This window comes from Neodiprion lecontei, chromosome 6 (genome assembly GCF_021901455.1).
Source record: "Neodiprion lecontei isolate iyNeoLeco1 chromosome 6, iyNeoLeco1.1, whole genome shotgun sequence".
NCBI classification, from domain to species: domain Eukaryota; kingdom Metazoa; phylum Arthropoda; class Insecta; order Hymenoptera; family Diprionidae; genus Neodiprion; species Neodiprion lecontei.
The window spans coordinates 6,711,226-6,734,721 of NC_060265.1; the positions used below are offsets into that span (position 1 = coordinate 6,711,226).

At 41.1% G+C, this 23,496-nt stretch overlaps 1 protein-coding gene across 4 annotated transcripts; it reads left to right on the forward strand.

Moving 5' to 3' along the window:
- Nucleotides 1-559: 559 nt before the first annotated feature.
- LOC107223131 lies at nt 560-23,120 on the forward strand. Of its 4 annotated transcripts, XM_015662740.2 has the most exons (10): nt 563-991; nt 13,811-13,903; nt 15,199-15,372; nt 16,451-16,686; nt 17,382-17,549; nt 18,945-19,320; nt 19,656-19,815; nt 20,035-20,203; nt 20,279-20,575; nt 20,944-23,120. In XM_015662740.2, exons 2-10 carry the CDS (start codon nt 13,852-13,854, stop codon nt 22,117-22,119), a joined length of 2,808 nt encoding a protein of 935 aa, XP_015518226.2. In that variant the 5' UTR covers nt 563-991; nt 13,811-13,851; the 3' UTR covers nt 22,120-23,120. The 4 variants fall into 4 exon arrangements, with proteins under 4 accessions (XP_046600141.1, XP_015518219.2, XP_015518226.2 ...); XM_015662733.2 differs by having other exon boundaries at nt 561-991; nt 20,104-20,575; XM_015662724.2 differs by having other exon boundaries at nt 564-991; nt 20,035-20,575.
- Nucleotides 23,121-23,496: the final 376 nt, after the last annotated feature.

A 23,496-nucleotide genomic window follows, 5' to 3' on the forward strand; every position in this document is an offset into this window, starting at 1 on the left:
ATTTTGACAAAACTGAATGTAATTTCCAGGATAATTATTCAAAGAGATGATAAGGATATATTTCGGATATTGCAGAAATCAATGACTCTGCACTGATTGTGAGTTTATCTTAACCCTGACAGTCAATGAGGGTAAAATTTCCCTCTCAAAAACCTTGTACTCTTGGAGCTGCGTAAGGATTGAAGCCCTTCAACGTTTATTCTCATTTCTTTGGTTCAACTTAGTTACTTTCATAATACAACAATTTTATGCAGAATTGTTTGAACTTTAATTAGAAAAAAAAATTCCTTACTAGCTTTATTAGAAGCCGAGTTAAATGAAGTTAATTTCCACTGGATATTTTTTACGCTCATTGCCACGAGATGCTCATTGCTACGGTTTGGATGTTTGCTTGCCAGGGGTTAAAACTCTTTGACCGTTCGGGATTAACGGCAATATTCAAGAGTGGATATTCCAGTATCAAAGGAATGGCTCATCGTTAGTCTTTTTCTAAGTCATGTTCCGCCGCTGGACCATTAGAGTATGGGACTGTTTCGTCGCGCGTGAAGTGAAAGCCTGACCGAGGTTGGCGTAGAATGTAAAGAAGTTTTAGTCAGAGAGGGTACAAGACTGGGACCAGTCACTCGAAGGCAAGTTGCAACGAATGTTCAGCGCAGTGATCACCGATTTGCAAAGGTATCAAGACGAGGAGAGCGACTGAGCGCCGCTTCGTTTGCTTCAGTCTCCTGGTCCTAGTAAGAGTACCATACCGAGAACTCTTTACTTCCATAACCAGAATCACAGACTATCTGCACGCAGTCTTCTCCAGAACGATTGCCTTCCACCTCCTGGTTAACGTGCGGGTTCCGGTCGTTTTTTTTTATCGACCTAGACACTGTTGGTTTCCGGTCGTTTATCTTACAAGTTTTTTCGTTAAATCGCGGTGACGAGATTGCAACGGTGTCGGCGATTCCCGAAGGAGTCCATCTCACTTTGGACCAGCTGAAGAAAAGTAAGAAATCATATACAATATCATACATTTAAATTTATTTCCACTATAACTTCCAGCTGAGCATTAACGATTTTTTTCATCGGTTACAGTAGAGGAATTACAATGGAAAAAATTTGAAAAAACTCCGACTAAACGGATTACAAAACTTGAAATTCAGACGTTTGCTATTGTTACCGCGTTGGAGAAGCTTTACATAACTTTTGAGAAAGTGTTTAATGACACACGTCGAGTGGGTTAGATGTTAGATATATTTCACCTCGCGAAGAAAACGTATCGTCTCTCATAGGCAATAGATTGTTTCAGTGATAGAGCGACAGATGAAAGTGGAAGAGTCTTATAATTTAATACCAATTGCGTGCTCGGCTGCTGAAGCTATATTATTACATCCACAGTTACAGGAGAAAGAGCTGTATAAACGAACCAGTCGTGACGGATTCTGTACATTATATACAGCTCGTGATAATTTCAGTTATCACAAGCTTTCTTTTCCGAACGGAACGGTCATAAATATAATCGCGGGAAACTGTAGAATCGCTTAGGATTTCAGTAAACGCTAAGAAACAAAAAGAGGAAGACGGAACTTTCGTCTGATAGTTATATTTGCTGGCGTGACCATAAATAATGCTCGAACATGTTAAGTACCACCGATTAGAACTGGAACGAAAAAAGATAAAATTACAAAGAATATAATTACAGCAATAAATTTGCGTTCAATTTATTTTTTACCGGTTTTATTACAGAGATTTTCGAATATCCTCAGTGTTCGTTCAATTTTTTGCCAAGCAATTTTACAGAATGGATATCCGCCTCCCAGTAACGAGTGTAAAAATAATACGAGTAACAAAGCCAGCTTACCATTAAACCCACAGACCCTTAACATGCGGTAAGCCACGAGAGTGAAAGTAATATTTATCATGTGAGTAAATGGTAATGTCATTGTTACAACTGGGCCAAGAGTTTAATTATTATTTTTGTCATCGTTATACGATGGGATAATTAGTCTCGAGATATTAACCCTGAAGTTTTAATTAAAAGGAACATAAAATTTCACCTTATTTACACGTGCTCTCAGAATTTTGTCAAACGGTTTTATGACTAGTTGAAAACTCGTACCGTGTCTCGGTATTTACAAGGACGTAAATCTTTACGAAAAGTGTGAATTTACATTTCCGTTTTCACGTCACGTAGACTTTCTACAAAAAATCTGAAATTAACGAGATATTTTTTTTTTCTAACACAAACGCGCCTACTGCGTCGATTCGAAACTCGAATAGTCAAACAATGACGTGAGCATACAACAAGGGTACAACCGGCAGACACTTGAACAATGCGAATATAATATGTATTTAAAAAGTATTCTTCAATCTTCAATCAAAGAACACATAATTTAGTAATCATGATGGACGATCGTTTAGTCAATATTCAAATACGTCCCACAGCCGTACCGTTCGTTTATACCTCTTGTCCGCCTATTTATATTCAGTCCAAATTAACGACGGTAATCCATCTACTTGTTCGGTATTTTAAAATAATTTTATTCTTTTTTTATCGATCCACCCACATGTCGCTAAAAATGATCTAAACCCCGTTCAAGGTTTTCTTCTCAGATTATCATTCCATTATGTATCGAAAGAATTCTGCAGGAAAAGTCGAACGTACTAGATTTTCGCCCGTTACTCTTACTCGCGATTATCAGATAATGTACAAGGAAGGCAGGCATAAGCTGGCATGATCCAGTGCACTAGAGAGGGAATGCCTCGAGATACCTGCAGAGAGTAAATTGACGCTTTCACCACCTCGCAGACTCGCGCCGATAAGTAATTCCGGTATGGCATTTCGATTTTTCCTCGGTTCAAGGATCGCGTCTCCGCCCATAACGCATATTTGTATCGGCGGCATGCAGGCGCGTTTCTGTTAAAATCGCGATAACTGCACAACGTCCGATTACCCCCGCCTACGTACTGCAGAATTATATTATATATACGTAAAAATTATTGCCTCGCTCACGTGAGTTCCGATTAATGCCTGCACGTGACGAGAACATTTATACACATATACGTATGCAGTTATAGCTTGCCCGCGGGATTGCAGCCAAGAACGCAACGTGACTGCAGTTAAGTCGGTTTGTTTAACAGGTGCGCGTGAAACTAGCTGCCTACAAGCTGCAGGTGAACGGAATGTTCCTTTTTCCCTGATTTGACCTACCAAGCCCTGCAGCTAGAATAGATACTCGAGGTGTATTTATTCCGCAATGCAGTTGCTCAAGATCACCAATTTTACAACGTTTATTTAAAATCGCCTTTTTCAACTCGACGTTAGTGAAACATCGTTTGTCGATGAAACCGCCCCTGTAGATCTTTATAAATTTGAAAAAAACTAAACGCCGCAAGCTTTGCGAAAATGGCATAAATTTAATTGCGAATTTTTTCAGGCTCGTTGATTCCCATCGGAGCATTGAGGCGCTTTGCGTTACCGCCTTTGCCGTTTATAGTTAGGTAACATTATCGATAACAGTTATGTATTATATACAATCGCTGCAGTAATACGTATATCGAACTTTCCTGTTTTCTAATCCAATTACACTTACCGTTTGTACACATATGCGAATTATACGGGGAATAAATCTGACACGAAACGCAATTGCATATTATAAATACGTGTTAGAAAAGTCTTTTCTCAAATGTCTGGAATTAGAAAAAAAAAAAAAAAAAAAACTCGGGCGATGATCGAAGAAAAAAATAAGTCACACTGAATATTTACGCATGCGTATAATAAATGAATGTAAGCCGGCAAATCCACCGAAAATTTATTTATATATACGGTTTAAGCTACACACGCGCTGTACTTGTGTATAATAAATACACACAAGCGAGACTCGGAGATTTCACTTTTAATGAGAGAACTCTGCTGCGGCAGCGATCAAGAGAGAGGGGGCATTGATGTCTCCTCTTTTCAGCTGCGGAGCGGAGAGATTGGGGGACCTACTGAAAAGAGAAAGAGATGCACACTGCAAAGGAGGAAAGTGCCCGGAGTCATCCGCAGCTAGGGTTAACGACAGCGGATATTTGTGGTCAACAGTCTGCAGCAGCGGAGGCTGACCGTGATCTTGGACATTGGTCAATAATCCTTAAGAATAATATAACGCCTCCGCATTATAGGTGTACGGTCTACTATTCGGCCGATGACCGGATCACGTTTACAAGCGTGAACGCGATTTCAGTTCTATTTTTCTTATCTTATAACATAAATTATTCCAGTTTATAGTTACTGCGAGTGCCGCATGCGATTTAGACGAAGAGAACCGTTCGTCTTATCCCACGCGGTTTTATTTACCGTTTTTTTCACAGCTGAGACGAATGATATTTGAATTTCTTCAAGTTGCGGCGTTCGAACGATTGAATTGAAAACAAAGACCAATACGATATTATTGTAATGTTTTTCAATATCTTCGTTGAGTTTGAACTGCGAACCGCGGGGACTTTGGCTCGTTTAGAAAAACGAGTTTGTTTTTAATTAAAAATCAACGCCCGTGCTTATAGGAATTTGTTCCTCATTCCGACTAAGAGTCATATTGCCGTTGGGTCAAAGTCACCACCATAAATATTGGAGATTGATTTCGCATGTCGTTGAAAACAAGAATCGCAGCATGGAGTTGTTTTTCTGAATCAAATTTGTTTGAACTCGTTTCGTCTTATAAGCACGAAATCTACGGACGATCCATTACACGTGTTTATGGGAATTCAACAGAGCATTGAGAACGTTATCCTTCACTCTAAGCGGTTGGCGGTTAGAACGATCTTTGCGAAGTAGAAATCTTCAACGTCTCCAATAGCGTATAGAATATCGAGGACATGCGAAACGCGCGATTTCTCGTTTCCTGAGACCATATCTTCTCACCAGTGAGCATAATGCGGCTGATGGAGTTTTCCTCTTCTCCAAACTTTTATAAAATGATTAAAATTCCTCATTTTTAATGACCATTTAAAAAGCAGTATTGAGAACATGATAATTTTATAAATTTGTGTATATTGTTTTCTATTATTACAAGCTCAGTCGATTCGTCTTTTTTCGTTAATAATTCGTAAATAAATTCCACGTGAAATATACTAGAAATATTTCTGTGTGGGTGGAATCTCGGACGTGAGAATGGGACGCATGCACAACAGTGTACATGTGCAATTGAATATCCAGGGGTGCTCGAGAGCGTAAGCATGCATATGAATGAGCCTGCAGCAAATTCCGAGGATCAAGTATATTGTACATACCTACCTATACGCATTGTATGTCATTGTGAACCTCGAGCATGCATACGCCCAGCTTGACAGGGTCATTGAGAACAGGTTCTCCAGCGATTTAGTGCAGTATTAAAGAGGCTGGACATTAAAATGTGAATTAATTCTCTACTCAAAAGCACCTTGACTTTCTTTGTCTCACTCAGAAGCTGAAAACCAACAGAGAATTCAAACAGCTCGCGCAAATGGATTCTGGAATTCAAATTTTTGTTCAAATCCGGGCAAAACCGATTAAGCACCTTGCTCGTTATTCAACAAACCGGTCGCAATGGTGATTGATCTAGGATATCCGCAAGTTGGCTCTCGTAACGCAGCAGTTGCACCAGCCTCCGCGGAGGATACGGATTAAAAAAGTTTTCGCATTATAGGTTTGAAAATACGGCCATCCTGCATCGCTCCGTAAATAAGTAACTACAGGTGGCTGCGTTCCGAAATTAGCTTCCAGTACTGCCAACAATCTTTTATCTCTTTTACTCACAAACTGTCGAGTTTGTGATTAGCTCTTTCTCTGTCATATAGGGACTTTTAGCACTGCCAGTGACTTTTCGGAACGCACCCTATGATCGTTGCTCGGAGCCCTCGGCGCGGTTTCAGGGGGTTCCCCCACGCGCATACTTGCACCTATGAGCATACTGACATGCATGAAACATTTCACAACGGCGTAAGACGGCGCGCGCACGATCTCCCGCGCGATTTTCAATCTAGTTCAACGGCTCCGCTGCGAGCCGAGGACAACTACTGTACCGCAAACCAAACTGTAACGCATATACAATCAATTTACAGTTTCAAAATCTTTCACATTGAATGTACACACATGATGAGTATACGCCTTCATTCAACAGCGTCAATTAATATCCTCGGCTTGGATCAACCGTCCCAAACGGTGTAATTAGGAAATTTGAATTCGGAATCGCTGACGGTTAACTTCGAAATTTCTTTATTTTTTTTTTCAAATATGGAACGCGGGTAGAAAGTGAAACTAATCGTCCTAACAGGATAAACTGAATAATACGTTACACTAATGGTTTGATTTATTCCTGCACGCCAGATGTCAATGCAATTTTCTTCACCTACATCCCACGTCCGCGGTAAAAGGCCTGTTCTTCGATAAATAATGATACATTGTGATAAAAGTTCTACAAACCGAAGATCGCGCGGGAATCAAAGAGCTCGATCGTCTGTCCCACGGTTGAAAAAAATCGCAATGTCTTACGGTGACGCGAAGGGCATTACTATTGCCATTATTCCCGTTGTCTTTGACGCTGTTGTTATTATTATAAATAAAGATGAGGCCATGGCTGTACGTCGAATACCATCCAATATAGATAATAAATCCACCACTCCCATCATGCCCGAGACAAAGCGCCGAACAATTTCTTCCCCGCGGAGGCACACTGCATACAAACACCTAGATATACATGCATACGGACAGCGATTACCGGAGCCTTGACACCCTAGCTGTCCGTTGTAGCGTAGGCATGTACAATATACAAGCTTACCGCTGTCATTATCCTACGTAGCACAGTAATTGTCGGTGGGCCGAGCATGAAACGGCGTTGGGTTGCAAAGAGCGCTCCAAAAAAATGTCGGTAATTTTTTTTTATTCTCTCTTTATCGTCATGTTATAGCTACGGACGAAATGTGATAGGTGCAAAACATTTTATTATACAGGGTACGTCGCAATTTTCGTTAATTTATTGTACAATGCATAACATTGTGATCCTCGACCTCGAGGCAAAAAGATCAGGTTCATCTTTTTCACTCTGTGTCTTGTTTACTGGATCGCTGTGCAGTAACTTTACAGCTCAGTAAGTACACCGAGACTCTTTGCGGCCGCGGAGACGAGAAAACCGCGCGATGCTCGTCGTTCCATATTCAAATTCAATGACCTGATTAGTTTCTTCGTTTTTTTCCGTTGAAGTTTTTTCTTACCGACGACCAACGGGTTGGAACAATTCAATTCGATAGAGATGACTGCGATTTTTAATCTAGTATTCGATGGAGTGGGTGCAGTGTAATTCGATTACGCCGTGCTGAATATGAAGAGAAATCATCCGGCTGCAGGCAACAGCCGAGGAATATCAGATATTTTGCCTATAAAGTGTTTCTACCGCAGTGATGTTGGTAGTAAAAATCAGGGAGAACTAGGATATTCATTAAACGGTGACATCAATACTTTTGTCCTTCGAAAAGTCAGTGCAGACAGAAACGTGTAATTCCTTCTTCAAAAAAATTTATCTAGCAGGGTTTTTATTTAGTCATTAAACGCATTATGATCCGCATAACGCGTGTATACCCATTTTAAACTTTAATTCCAAGATACGGGAATTCTCAGGTTGCGTGCTAGAGCGATCTGAAGAGATGTTAAATATCCTATGAATAAAAATAGTCATTTACACTTTGTGCCTAAAAATTTATGTACCCAATTGCCTTGTGCATTGTTCTCACACAAACTCTGCCTTCGCGTCCGATCACCGATATACCCTGCGAATTATTTATATTACTGCGATGCAGTTACTTCTTTGCTCTCTGTGACAGCTGCATGGTTAAGGGAAAACTGGAGCTGCTCACATCGCACCTATCCGAGCACAACTCGCAATATATTATTAGAAAACAGATTACAACCGTCTGTTGCAATACCGTGAGAAAACACAACGGTGAAAGGTAAACCGCGCGTGCTTTGAACTCACGTATTACAACCGTGTTAAAACGTACGTCTGCAGCAGTTCTTTGATTGAATTTCGTCCGATCATTGTTTGCCTCGGAGATCTTTCGAGGAATATATTGATACACACACACACAAGCAGTTATCGTAGGTTAGACAGTTGGAGGGGGAAAAAAAACTTGCGCTAATTTGAACTTTGTTTAAAAATCTCTCCCGAAAATTACTCTATTTATTAAACCACACACGTTCAATCAGAAAACAATGTTAATTCAGTAACGAACGTCCTGCTGTAAGAAAAAATTTATTTTATAATCAAACTAATCACCGCTTAAGTGTCGAAAGTTTGTGTTTAGCAGGTGAACTGGCGATCCTATCGAGTATAATGTAATTTTAAAGAGTGACACCTGGTATGTTCAATCACCGAATGAATTTTCTGAGGGATCATGAGGGCCTAAGTATAATTCCGTAGTCCCTTGCTTGCGAGAGCGTTCAGAACGAGTTGGCGACATCTGGCGGCAATTCAGGAATTTGAGAGAAACACCTGTTTGCCTCGTATCAAAGAAAAAATACAACGAAAACTGAACTTTTAAAGCGTTTGGCGCAGACGAGAAACATATCGACGCATTAGAGTATAAATTAGTTAGGTATTTGTAGTAAAAAGTATAGTAATAAAGTATAGTAGTAAAAAAAAAAACAAATAAAATAAAAAATGATGAAAAAAATTGACGTTCACAAAAATCTATTCCCATAATGGCATCGATTTATTATACAAATTATCACCAATTACGTATAAATTTATTATTTACACGAGGTTATCGAAAGTAATGTACATTGTATGTTTCTTATAACATAGGTATTCTGTTACTATCCGTGACTCTGATAGTCGCGAGGATGATGCAGGTTCTTAACCACGTGTATAAAATTGTACGGTTAATAGTTTTTGAAGTGTATAAATATCTACAGACCTTATAGTGTAGCCTCGAGAATTTTCGAGCCTCATAAAACTTTTCAACAAATATTAGTATATTAATACCAAGTAACACACGATCATATTCGGGAGTAAGAATGACCGCATGCCTATTGCTGACTCGTTTAGTGCTGATCCTTGAAGATGGTTTTAGGAAGGCGTATATAGTTTGCGGTATAAAAACATACGCGTAAAAAATTAGAAAACCTACCTAAGCTAAGCTGTTCCTGGCATATTTATATCTCGCGGTAGTTTATATACCGTAGCGAATTTTCGTATGAATTTACACCTTAAAGACGAATATTTCACAGGTGAACCACGGTGATAAAATCGCCACCACATGAAACGGATCTCGATTTGAAACGGTTAAGAAACGCCTTCGCAGCCATCGTCCCGATAAACATCCGATCTTAACATAATCGAGCACGATTTCACTGCACTCCGGCTACGTTACAGCTGCATCTATTAAACGAAACATAGCACCGTGGGATAGCTTGCAATTAAAATACTGCAATAATAGCGATTCTTCTTTTATTCTTATTCCATCCTTTTTTCTTTATGTAACATCTTACGCCTAACTGTGCTTACGCAATTTGCTAATTGAATACTCGCCTCGCTCATGACTACCGTGCGTACGTATAAGTACCTTGTATATTATATACCTATAAGCGTAATTTATTTAATTCCCAAGGATTTGGTACTTTGCGTTGTCATTTTTCCCCCTTATTGACCATTGTCTTGCCTTAGGATCGATCGGCGCGGATATTTTTTCAAGACTAAACGGTTGAAACATACGAACATTAGGTATGCCTGTGTACAAATACACATACTCACACACGCGCACACATAATCTTTTATGAATTCTTGAGGGAGATAAAACGTTAAGTCACCCGATGATCTCACGGTGGCCTCCTTGTAATATTGTTTGTATTAATAAATTTAAAATCGTTGCGTATAATAAACCTGCAGCGTACGATTGTCGATATTTATATATGCAAACGCACAGGCTAACGTAAATTATACGCGAACAAAAGTTTTACGATTTTTTCATTTAATTTCATTTTTACATCTCTGTTTTACTCACAGGAAATTCTATACGGAATTATATCTTCTTAAAATTTATCCAACATTATCACAGATTCCAATTAATTGATTTTTTATTTTTTTTCCTCATATCTTTCAATTCCAATTGATAAATCTTTTCATACTGGTCGATTATTTCGGTCGTTAAATTGCCTCAGAATTTTGCTCGGCGACCTCGAAATTTTACATAATAATCCAAAACACGGTGGGAATTTATCGTAAATTATCTACTTCCTCTGATTTATTTTATTCATTGCGGGATTATGCCAACGCCCATGCGGATCTTCCACTCGGGATTAAAAAAGCAGTTCAAAGGCTGTTTTCCAGTTGGCTCGGCTCTAATTTATCGCACAAATTAGATCCCCTACCGGTTTTTTCGGAAATATATTTTATGCCGCACGGATTACATCGAGCAATTAAATAATCCTTCGTGATCACGCAACGTCCTTCTTTAACTCGCTTCAATTTAATGCACGCATAAACTATAATAATTGCCTGCATATATATATGTATATACATAATAAACTAACTGCACAATGTCCATTTACCGATTTGCCTGCGGGTAAGGTGGAGTCGACGACAAGCAAATGCAAGGCCCCCGATAATTTATACAAGAGAACCACGAATTTGTAGCCACTTATACAATAGAAATATTCGCACGTGTGTTATTTATTTATATATTTTTTTCTTCGCCCGTACACGTATGATAATGTGCAAAAATCGAGTCAGCAGAGGGGACGAATTTTTTTTTTCTGCACGCGTAAAAAAACAATCACCCGGAAACGGTATAGAATCGCGAATCTTTTTTCATTGGCACATGTATTATTCCTTCGTCGCATGTGCGATTAGAAAAAGATTTCTTATGCCTTCCCTTTGTAAACGGCATACTAGAATTACACGATTGACTCGACTATATAGGTGTGTAATTCCCAAATGACAATGCGATGAAAAAAAAAGATTAAAAACAGATTAAAAAAAAATATATCGACGTGGGCTGACACAATACAAATGAGCAGCTACAACACAGGCCATCGATTCGCCTCGAAAAATCTCTCGTTGAATATCTTATGAGATTCGTCGATCAGAGGCTTATGCAGCAAGCATCAGCCATGTGTCTCGATCGATACGATTTCGTAATAAATTATTTATCCGGTGTTGTGCAGCTTCGTGCAGCTTTTATCGAGGTCTGAGCTTGCGGTCTCACCTCGGAACGTTGAGAGGCGTGCTTCTTGTCAAATTTTTTTCAATGCAATATATACTTACCACGTAAATCGTCGCGCCTCCTCGCCGAGTGACATTCTTCGGGGCAGCATTCTGGGATCTTCGGGGTCACGGCCCGTGAAATTCGTCCTTGAAGCTCATCGATGAATTCCGAACGGCTATCGAGTCGAAAAGGTTCCCTCGAATCCGGCCCGCGGTGTAATTATTCATGAGATAAAAGGAAAAGGGAGAAGTGGCAGCAGTTGGGGAAAAACTGTAGAATTAGAATTCTCGTTTGCATTGTATTCTCTTTCTTCACATTTATACCTTTCGAACAACGAATTGCCAAACCAGTTGCTTATTGGACCGAATAAGTTTAAATAGGTTTTTGTCATTCAACGTCGCGCGCCCGACATTAAATTTCGTTGACACTTTTACTTATACCTATACATACATATTATGTGTGTCACTGTAAAAATGTAATTGTCACCGCGCGGTTTAACCGCAGAGAAAATTCACTCGGTTTCAAACTTTTTTCACATCTATTTCTTTATAACCCGTGTTTAATCAGGTATTGTATACTAGTTAATTATACGTCTGGTTAGTAACTGCGGTCGGACGAAAATTGCGTTGAATGATACAGTCGAAACCGACGTTGCGTCTCAAGACTATGATATTGGCTCTACGATATGAGCCAAAAATTCCGTATTTATTTTTCTTCATTCACCAGACTGGCTGCCTAATTGTCTGATTCAACTTGTGCATCATCAGCCTCACTCAGCCGTGTAGGTAATGAATAATAAATCAAGCATCGCCATCCTTGAGGCCGGTTAATTTTTCATTTTCTTTCATCTTCCGACGCGTCTTGATTATATTTAGCGATATTCATACTCGGCAGTTGCAGGTACAGGTATAATGTAATATTCAAGCCCTATTCTGTCCGTGACACAGAAAACCGAGACGCACGGTGCCTAAAATTGATCGAAATCGAAATTGGGGTGAAAATTATACATTTTCTATCACGCGATACGTCTAACGTTAATTGTGTATGTATAACATTACGCACATGCAAGGCATATTTACAAGTACAAGTATGTATAGATCGAGGGTATATGCGTGGATTTTGCAATCGGTTTCGTACATTATACACACGCTCAAAGGCATTCACTTCACGTTCGCGGAGCTTTAGAATTCCTATTCGTTCGTTCTCTCTGTACCGCATGTAACTTACATACTTATTATAGGTATTGGTACACGTTTTCAGCCATCGAAAGGCGGCTGGACGTCGGTTCTTCAAAGAAGCGCTTCTATGACTTAATTCTTGGGCATAGCTTACAGTCAACAGACTTCGAACGTATGTACCCTAAAAGACGATAAAAAATTACTCATTCCTCGCTCGTGCCTTGCCTCGGTTTTTCGGAGCATTACACCTCTCGCTTCTTACGATTGTCCTGTTTCTAGGTATGTATAGACATATCGATAGCGTGCCTTACGTAATTTACGTCAACAACTGTCTGATCCGAAAATAGAAAAGCGAAATACTTACGTATATTTTAAACATAAAAATCGCGGTATCAGGTGGATGGTCAGAAAATATATTCACACACTAATTTTTTAAAAATTTTTATCAATTATTTGCTTTTCTACGGTCACCTTGAAAACACACCGCGGGACACCTTACGTTTTATATTTATTTTCCAGCATTTCACTTTCATACGTCTTTTCCTCGTCTTCGTTTTCGTTCAAATTATTACGTATGCCGCTGTATGCATACATACATATCGTAATGCTGAACCGCGACTAAGAAATTAAACTTAAGGTAACGCGAACTCTTGTAGCAAGATGTTTATAATTGAAATTGAATTGACCTGGCTAAATCACGCCTATAACTGCGGTGAATAGAATTCTTTATTTGCCGTCTTACGAAATATATAATATACTAGACACAACCGGGCATTATGTAGGTACGCATTTAACCGCTGCAACGCGGAGAAAGGCTTGATGGTTATAATATTCGAATGAACAAAGATAAAGATTGTACACTGATTTATATTACTCCACCTCCTTGATAGATGCGGTAAGAATTCACGCGTTAGATTACTTTCATATTTTATCTTCGCGTATGTGAGTGGATTTTGGATATGTCAACGATTACTGCAAACGTGTAAATTTCCTCTTGTTTCTTTTTTTTTTTTTTTCAAGTTTCGATACAACCGCACGTTAATTACGTTAACACTGCGATTATCTTCCGTGTCATTCTTTTAAATCCGTACCGATTTACATCTTGGACCTTGACGCATTATCGAAGGGTTAAAGCCGCGCATAAAAATTTTATAAAAAGAAACGGCAAAAAAATACCGAAAGAATGAAAAGTCCCATAAAAAAAGTCGGAGCTACTTGACGCGGAAATAATTTGCGAGTCCGGAATTCGTCAGTGAATTCTATAATTCATGTCGAAGTTCGTTGTAGAGAAAGTTTCTATATATATATGTACCTGTTCGTGATACGAAGGCTTGAAAATTTTATTTTCATTCCCGAATCAACGGACGCAACGTTACATGCGGCACGGCTGATATAATAAATATTTCTACCAATATACTTGTTGCTTTCAGTTGGCTAAATTCGGGCATTTGCGTGCGATGACATCCGATTGATGAGCGCCATGGCTTCGAGATACGCTGTCTTGATCGCATTCCTCGTTTGCGGTGAGTAAATATATGGGTATATAAATAAATGTATGTGTATATATTACACGTAACGCACACATCCGAACACATCAATTTTTATTAACTATTTATTGCCAGGCGGGAATTGGTCTCGTGCGTATACCGCGTATCGTGGCGTGGGATTATTTCACTCTTCGCGATAAATTCTAAAAAAACGCTTCAGGCTGTTGCGATAGGTATAGCCGTAAAATTGACATTGCCGAAGCCTCTTATTGCGAACCTTGACCATCGGAAGCAACAGTAACTGCAGTATTGGCCATGCTAATTCCGTACGTTAAAAGAAGCATACTAATTTATTATATTCGTACTTTTTTTTTCGTTTTTGTATCTCAACGTATTCAAGATCACGTTCAATTTAACGGTTTCTCTCCGTCGCTGTTGCGGTGACGACCCGCGTTCCGAATCGAAGAATCAAAAAAATAAGACTGGTGCTAAATTGCGAACGTGATCTCAAAACGCTTTGGTCATTTTTCCTGATTATATAGAGCCTGCACTTGATGTTGCCAAATCCTGACACTTTCCCCACATGCTGGATAGAGATACCCTCAATAATAATTGTCTATCGCAAGGCCAGCCTGGCGAACGTTTCATTCGATTACTGTCAAGGTGTTACTAAATTATGTGTGTATCGGTTCGATACGTAACGTGCTCCAATTTCAATCAACTCGATAATTTATAATCCGATATATTTAATTTCCGTTTTAATTATAAAATCTTGCCGCGGGAGGATATTACCAATAGGGTTGCAGCGGATTTTGAAAAAAGAAAAAAAAAAAAAAAGAAATAATCAGCACTGACTCTATACCTGCATGTCAACGGATAGACGATATTAGTTTTTCGCATAATTATATTGTTTGTTATAACTGCCTAGTTTTTCTCGTTGCAATATAATGCAGCGTCCTTGCCTTGCAGCAACACCATAATATGTATAATGGATATGCCTATATGTTGGAAAGTCGCTTGTAGCTGTGGGAAAGACAAGCCATTTAACAATAATTATTGTACCAAGATTACGAAGCATGTGCGTGTATATATATATATATATATATATATATATATACAGGTATATGTAGGTACAGCTACGTTATACAGAGTATGAATCCAATCGTGAGAAGATTAACTTGATCCCAGGAGCAGGTATTAAGTGAAAATGATGGTGATGATGATTGTGGATAATACCTTGTGCCGAGAAAGAAAGTGAAGAATATCGACTTTCCTCGTTTATCCGCATTACCGATTCATTGACTTCACCTCGTTGTCTTCTCGTTTTCCAGTTGCTCAAACCTTGGCTCAAATTTATACCGGAAATTCGCCAGTGGCTGCGACGCAAGTACCAGCAGCACCACCAAAAAATGAATTGCTCACGCAGACTGTTTACGGATTTCTCGACTTCACGACGACCATTGGAAACACAGTGATGGTTTTCAGTCCCAACAGTGCTCCTCCTGGTGAGTAAAAATAACGCATTTTCTCGTTTTAAGTACAGCAATAAAAACTTCCCTGAATGGGATAACTCTACGATCTTTGTTGCAGACGTATAATTTATCTCGTAGAATTGAAACTCTGCTGGCTCGTCTGCCTCTCGATTTTTGCACATACGTTCAATTTCAAGGACTCAAAAATCCTTTCTTCGTAAATACCTGCATCGAGATGCTCTCGAGGTGTTCGAGCGAAACGTTTCGCGAGTTTATTTTCCAAGCATATATATAACTCGCGGCTGTCGAGTCACTCGTTGAGAATGTTCATCTCCCTTTTTTTCATTACTTGTTTTTCGTTTCATCTCGGTTGCTTTGTTCGCTGCATTGCCGCTGCGCGGGAAATTAAACGTCGTAAGATAATATCTTGCAAAAACATTAAGCATCGCGTGCATTGCGGTGAAAATAAAATTACTATTTCAATTCTGTAATGATTTAGGAAATAGATTACGCAATAGAACGGGAAATCGACGAAGGAAGCGACGACGGCTAAACAGTATGAAACAGATACACGTAGGCGGTAGTTTTTGCCTCTTTTATATCCTGCTTGCTTCATTCATATTCTCCGCACAACTTGTGCGTTGGATACACGATCAGAAGTTTAAAAGTAACGCAGCAATACCAATTCTCCGTTATACGATGTAGCGGTTGTTTTCGGGCTGACCGACGCGACGGAATAAAACGCGACTGTAAATTTGCAAAGAATATCAGATCCGCAATTCTTCCAATTTACACGAATCTCTGTCTTCGATAATTCTTTATATATATATATAAGTAGAAAGAAGTACGAGTCGTGAGTTTAACTGATCGCATAAGATTCTCGTAATAAATACCATGAGCTTGCCGGCTCGGGTTGCTGTCGTAATAAGTACTTTTTACAATTAAATATAGAAAAGTACAGAGCCTTATAGAAACGGTATTGCGGATTGTGAGCCGGCAGGTTTTTTTTCCACCCATTCGCGCTGCGGGGTGAAAAACTTGTTTCATACCGATCAGTATAATCACGTGTGGTTTGAAAATGAGAAATGCGCTAACGCGCGCCTTCTTTCAGAGGGAAACAAGCCAGAGAAAACTGTCGTCAAGTCGCAAGCGCAACCGATTCAAACAAAGCCGGCGGAAAGTTCAAAAAAAGTACCCGACATCCAACCCAGCAAAACTCACAAGAGCGAATCGCGTGAAGAGACGAAAAAACAAGAGGTTAAGGAAACCAAGATCGTCGTAAACTCGGTTATCAAACAGAAGGTCGTGAAGAATTCCGAAGACAACCTGGTGCCGGCGAAACGTGAGGTGAATATATAAATTATGGTATTTTAAACATGTATGACGCATTTCTTTTCTCTTTATTACGCTCAGCAGATTTTAAAGCTATAGACGCGATTCATTTCGATTGCGGTAAAAACCAACCGCGTTACTCGAAAATTTTTACTCGTCGTTCCGTCATGCCATCCTCGACAACGAATCAGCCGCGTGCCTTTGTATATAATCAGCGGATCAAGCGGTTAACCGAGGCTAATTGTTCTTTTAAAATTAGTACGCGTTTCAACAACAAGAAGGCACGAATCGGGATATTTCTTTTCGTCACAAAACCCGACGACTGATCCGCGATTGTTCCCGAAATATTTTTCCGTCGATTGCGCAACAGCAGAATTTTTATCCGAAGTATTTTTGCGAGTAAACCGCAATCCGTTGTAATTTTTATGAAAAATTAGAGATTCCACAAGGCGTTGCGAATGAATTTTCGCGTTTACACGGCGGAAATTGAACCGCGGTAATCGTCGAAAAGAAAAATTTTCGCGGTAGAAAAATCGTGACGCGTGACTCCTTCAGGCTGCACCTTTATGAGGTTACGCATATTTTTTATCTTTATCACCCAAGGACGTAAACGATTTATCGTTTGTACAAGTTTGTTGGATCCAGGCATTATGGTACTTAAAAATAAGGAATTACGTAACGAGGAGAACACGTGCTTGCGGAAATTACAGAGTGTGAAGACTCGGGTGGACGTTGTTACGAACAGCCCCGTAGTTTCGAGCGTTGTGGAAGTCCGGCCGGTCAACGAGGTGCCAAACGTTGTCAAGAACAATTTAGCCGAGCCTGAGTACGACTTCCTGTCAAAACAACCGACGCAGAGCGTCGACGAAACTTACAAGGTTTGTGCAGAATCGTATCCCCGTTTTTCCCCGCACGAATATTAGTGTAATATAATTTATACAGGTACCTACACACCGGTTAATTAATCCGCAGAGTACAAACGAATCTCGCTCTACTCAAGGTTGTGCAATAACCAGCCAATACGAGTACAATGATTACATACGTATATGCATGCACACATGTACAGATGTGAGGCACGTATGAAAGCATACGAATCGAGAGAAGGGAACGTCGCTCGTTGCATTATTATAATATTGTGTATACACGTATACATGCAGATATATTTCTTTTTTATGTAAGTCAGGGCAGCTCGCAAAATGAAACCCATTGAATTTTGAAGTCAAAGGCAACGGGCTTATCTCGCTATCGCTGGATTGGTACAAAGAAACTCGCAACCATATTAATGTCTCGTCTCATTTATTTTATTTCACGTTTGCACGTACACTTGTGTTTTCTCTCTTCTTCGCGACCACGTTTCTTTCAAATACTATATGCTTCCTTTTACGATCGCTACTCGCTCCAAGGACGCGGGGCGTGCGTTATTTAAGTTTGGCAATTTGACACGCAAGCTTGTTAAAAGTCCTTCGCGACACGCTCTATGCTTGTAATAATTACGAACGCACACGATGTAATGCGAGTCAGGAGTACGAGGCGCTAATGAAGTAGCTTCGTTGTTATTTTACCGTATCGCCAGTTTCGGATGATCGTTGTGGGAATGATTTATATCTTAAATAATTACGCCTAACGATACAAATCCTCCATCCGTTAAAATCAAAGACATCGCGGATGGTTCAACAATTTTTATCACCTCCATTTTAATGTTCGACACACTGTTTCTCTTTACTGTACAATAACTTCAAACAATCTCGACTCTTTTTTTTTTTTTTTTGTTTTCAATGAAATTTACAGTACGCGCGAGTCAACTGTGTAATAAACGTCTCGAGGGTGCGATAAGGTATAACGTATAGTGTATTATATACAGAATATGAATTACTTTCACAAACGGATTTAATTGATGCGAAAAAGGGAAAGTTGCGTGTCACACATTCTGTACCTACATATACTGAAAACCGGCGCCGCTATGTTAGAAACTATGAAATATTCAACACCCGGGTGTAATGGAATATATAATTAACACGGGTCATGTCGAAAAATCTGAAAATGTTGGGTGTGCAAAAGAGTCTGCATTTCGAGGTGACGATGAATAGTACGATAATACCGATTCGCACTGTGCGTACAAATCGCTTCCCGATTGTTGCAAAACTTGGTGTCAGGCACTCGAATCGTTTACTTTTGACTACCGGTGAAGCGCGCGCGTTTATTCGCGGTCCTTAAACCGACGATTATCAAATGCTTCCAAGAATCCCGATTGAGGTAGGTCTGTTACGTTTCAGCTTATAAACTTGAGACCATCTTCGAAACATCAGGCGAAACCAAGGCCCACGGCTAGACGATCCAAGGACAACCCAACCGGTTTGGTAACGAAACTGGGAGGCACCATTGTCAAGGATGGTTTGACCACCGTCCACGAGACCAACGTCATAGGTACTTACATCAATGGAAAGTACGCCCAGGTACTACAGAGTTCATCGCGCGTGTTGGGTGGCGTCCAGCAGCCGGAGGGTAAAATCAGGCCCACCAATTCCCACAGGATTTTGAAAACCATCGGACCTCAGCACGGCAAGCCGAGACCTCAACTCGAGCCGACCCCGACACTTCAGGACGACTCGCCGGGACTTTCGCCCGAAAGCATCCTCAACGCTCAGTCAGGTGAATATCCATCCTTCGCTGATTGATGCGAACGTGATGAAAATAAAGAATCCCGTTTTTCACTATTTTCGCAAATATTCCGGGATTTAGTTGAGTCCGAAAACCTTGCGTAAGATTTTGAGGAGTGTATACTTGTGTTGCAATTGTATTGCGTCGATCTTGTACGGATAGCGTGACTCGTTTCGTGGGAAGAAAAAAAAATAAATATATCTTCAACGAGTACGAGGACGTTTGATTGTAATACGGAGAAAACCGGGTAACAAGTGCGGTTGGGCATTACGGTTTGATGCCGGGCCGGATAAAACCTGTAATTCTATTCTCTGTGCACCGAACAGGTACTAACATAAGGACTTCTCGGCGTCATTCGAGCAACAATCAACACCGTCCCAAGTTCCGTAACAACAAGCTTCCCGAGGATTCCGAGAGCGGTGAACAAATTTCCACGCAGAGATCGTCCGGGAAAAATCGACCAGCGGCCGGAAGACCCGGTTACAGGTAATCGATCGACACGTGATTACACGGATCCAGGAAACATGACACGAGGTTACACTTTGCATTTGATAACAATAATTGTAACGTTGCAAACTGAATCGCGCACGATATGGAAACCAATACCCAAACAAACAAACACGTACACGTACACGAACACGGAACAGAGAACGGTCGACGACCCTAGTCTCACTTCGAGTCTGGTCTGCTTCGGGATACTTTCAGGAACAGAAGTCAAATCACGACGACGACGACTAGCGAAGCACCAGTAACTCGACGTAGAAACGGTTTCAGGCCAAGTAATCAGCCCAGTCCTCCAGCGAAGCAGAATAGAGCGAGAATCGAGTCGTCATCCTCATCATCGTCGTCTTCGTCATCGAACAATTCACCAAAGGTAAAGTTCCCGAGGGCACCAGGCAGGTGGTCATACAAGACGACCCCTAAACCACGAATTGCGATCCGCAAGCAGGTTGAAGATGACATCGAGAAGCCCTTGACGCCGGAAGCCAGTGTCCAGGTCCAAGAAGTCGTCGTTGACGATAAAGATAACAGACAGATCCAGATCAGCCAGAAAAAGATACAGGAACAAGAAACAACTGTCGAGGACGAGCAGCCTGAGGCCAGAGAATCCGAGGATGACGGAGACGCCGTTCAGGAACCGCAAATCCTTCCGCTTGAAACTATCAATGTCGAGATATCGACGCCGGCCGATTTCAACGACGTTTACTTCGAAATAGCCACCATCAAATCGCCTTATACATTCCAGGTGAGCAGTTTCAAACTTTGAAAACCTCGTTACCCAAAATATTTCCTATTTCTTGGTGATATATTTTCCGAATATTCGCCCGTAAGGCGCGTCCTCTTTCACAAACTTTCATCGAATAAAGTAGAAAGTGTGCTAAAAGTCAGCGTTGTATGATCACGTTCAAAAGTAGCCCAAGATCTTTAGCGTTACATTGAAATTTCGATAATAATAATAAAAAATAATAAAAATTCATAAACTTATTTGAACGCATCGCTTTTCACCCGTGTCTTCGAACGATCCTCGAATGCAAATTCACCCGCGGTTAAAAAATATAAAATTGCAAAATGTACACGAATGACGATTTTTTCATTCCCTCGAACGACGCGAAGGTTGGAACGCAGAGGAACACTCGGTACGTGACGGTGACTTCGACGGTGAAGAAGAGTTTCGCAACGGCGGAAGCATCGCCGTCGGTAAACCCGTCGGAGCCACTAACGGAGAACATTCTAGCCAACACTGGCGCGGCGTACGAAACGACTCTTCCCCTGGATTCGTCCGTGGCGACACTTCCGGCGATATCCCTCGACCCAGGTCAGGCGACGCCACCGTTGGAGACGATAACCGAGACCTTCTCGACGACTCAAACGCTCCTCAAGACCCACCTTCTGCCGGTGGTGGCGGATGGTAACACGACGAAGCTGACTCTGGTCCAGACCTACCACATCGCCAGGGTGGTAACGGCCACGAAGACGCTGCCGCCGATGGAGCTGTACCAGTTCATACCGAGCAAAACTCTCAACGAGTTCAACTCCCGGCTTGACGAGGCTGGAAGCGAGCTTCACCTGGAGCTCGACTTCGGCGACGACGACAGGGACGACGATGATATATTAAAACGCGTCGCACCCCCGTCCGACTCTGACTCTGACTTGAACCCCTTCCGCCACGGGGATTCAGCCGGAAAGACCAAGGCTGGTCAGGAGGCTCACCCATCCCCGATGGAGCCTCAACTCAGTCCGGAACAAGCCCAGCAGCTCGCTCTGCTCAAGTACTTCGGCCAGCCTCAGCCCCAGGTGATAACAACCTCGCGGCCAGTCGTCGTCGTCGAGACCCTCTACGAGTCCCACGTTATCCCGCTCGTCAGCAAGGGAAACACCATATTCTCGACCCTCTCGAGGCCCGTCGGTACCGTACCCAAGACCACCTACGAGTACGGCACGTCGACCATCGCCCCGCTCCTGCCCCAGGTGCCCCAGGTGCCCCAGGTACCCCAGGTACCCCAGGTGCCCCAGCAGCTCTTCCAGCAGCCCCAGCAACAGCAGCCCCAGTTCACCGTGACCACGGCTCCGATAGTGACTCAGACCCTGGCGACCGTCTCCGACTCCAGGGTGCTCAGACTTACCTTCGGCGCGAAGACAGCCTTCACGACCTTGTTCTCAACGAGGGTCGTCCCCACCGCGGTCACGACCTACGTGACATCGACAGTCCCTATCCAGCCGACGGTACCAGCTTTTCCGGGTTATTTCCCACCCGCGGTTGGATATCCGGGTTATCCGTTCGTCGGTTAGACGATTAGACGTTGCTTCACGTATCGTGCGTACAGTTTAGATCGAATGTGTGTTTTTTTTCTGTAGGATCGTTGCCGCGAGATATATATATATATATAATCATACATGTACATACACGTATAACTACATTCGGACCCGAAAGTTATAATTAGGGATCAGGGATCCTTCCGGTGCTGAGAGACGTGTATCCAGCGTGGTGAGGAGTTTGCCTAACGCCGTTTCTTAAATTACCGATCGACATCCGCAGTGTCGATCGAATCGTTGCGATTGCTATACTTTACAGTCTTGAATAAGATCTTCGATCTTAACAACCGTCGTTTATCTGACCTCGATTTATCGAGGCGAGGGAGCGGCCTGGACCGAAGGCGATTATTCTCATCCGCCGTGCACGCATGCATGCGATCCCGCGAACGTGAATGTTTCATTAGCAGTGTTATTAGAGGCGAGGGAACCTATGCGGAGTAGCCTCGAAAGGCGGAAACGGAGACGGCCGTGTCATTATTTGATTTGAATAAATTCTATTGTCATTTTTTGACAGGACCATGCGAGCCACAGCCTTATGGTATTTACATCCGCGTACCGGCGTCCTGATCATTGCTATACACGTAGGTGTACACACATAATTATTGTTCACTTTTCTTTTTTCATTTCCGTTCTTTTCTTTTTTACACTTCACTCCATCGCTGGTCTGCACTCACCTCTGCCACTTCAGTTCTTGCTCTCGTTTATTCGGCGAGACCTCGACGTGTATCAGGCAATGGCATCGATCAACCAGTAAAAAGAAAATTATTTCATCCATCGTTTCCCACCATCGCTCCGTAGTTTCGTAACTTTTCTACACGTATACGTATGACTTGTAAATAGAAATATGTATGCAGACGACGATATACATTTAACGTAGGATACCCAATCGTTGTTATCATTATTATAATAATAATAATTATTATTATTATTAGTATTATTACCGCGTACACATGTAATCACCTTAAATTATACACACACACACACACACACACACATATATATATATATATATATATATATATATATATATATATATATACATATATATTATACGATGCCAGTGAAATCAGGATCTTGACTGATAACCAAAATAGTGACGAAAATTCTGACACAAGTATGTGTTTTTCGAATTATTATACTTTGGCTCAATTTGATTTATTGATCTTTTTTTTCACATAATTTTTTTGAGCAATTATATATATAATTCGTATGCATTTGCGCAAATCTTGTCGTAGATCAAGTTATCGATCAGTCCAGTCTTCAATTATTATACTGTATATAAATTATTAACCAAACTCTCATTGTCATGTATTGTACATTTAATTACAGATAAGTATATGAATTTTGTAAATA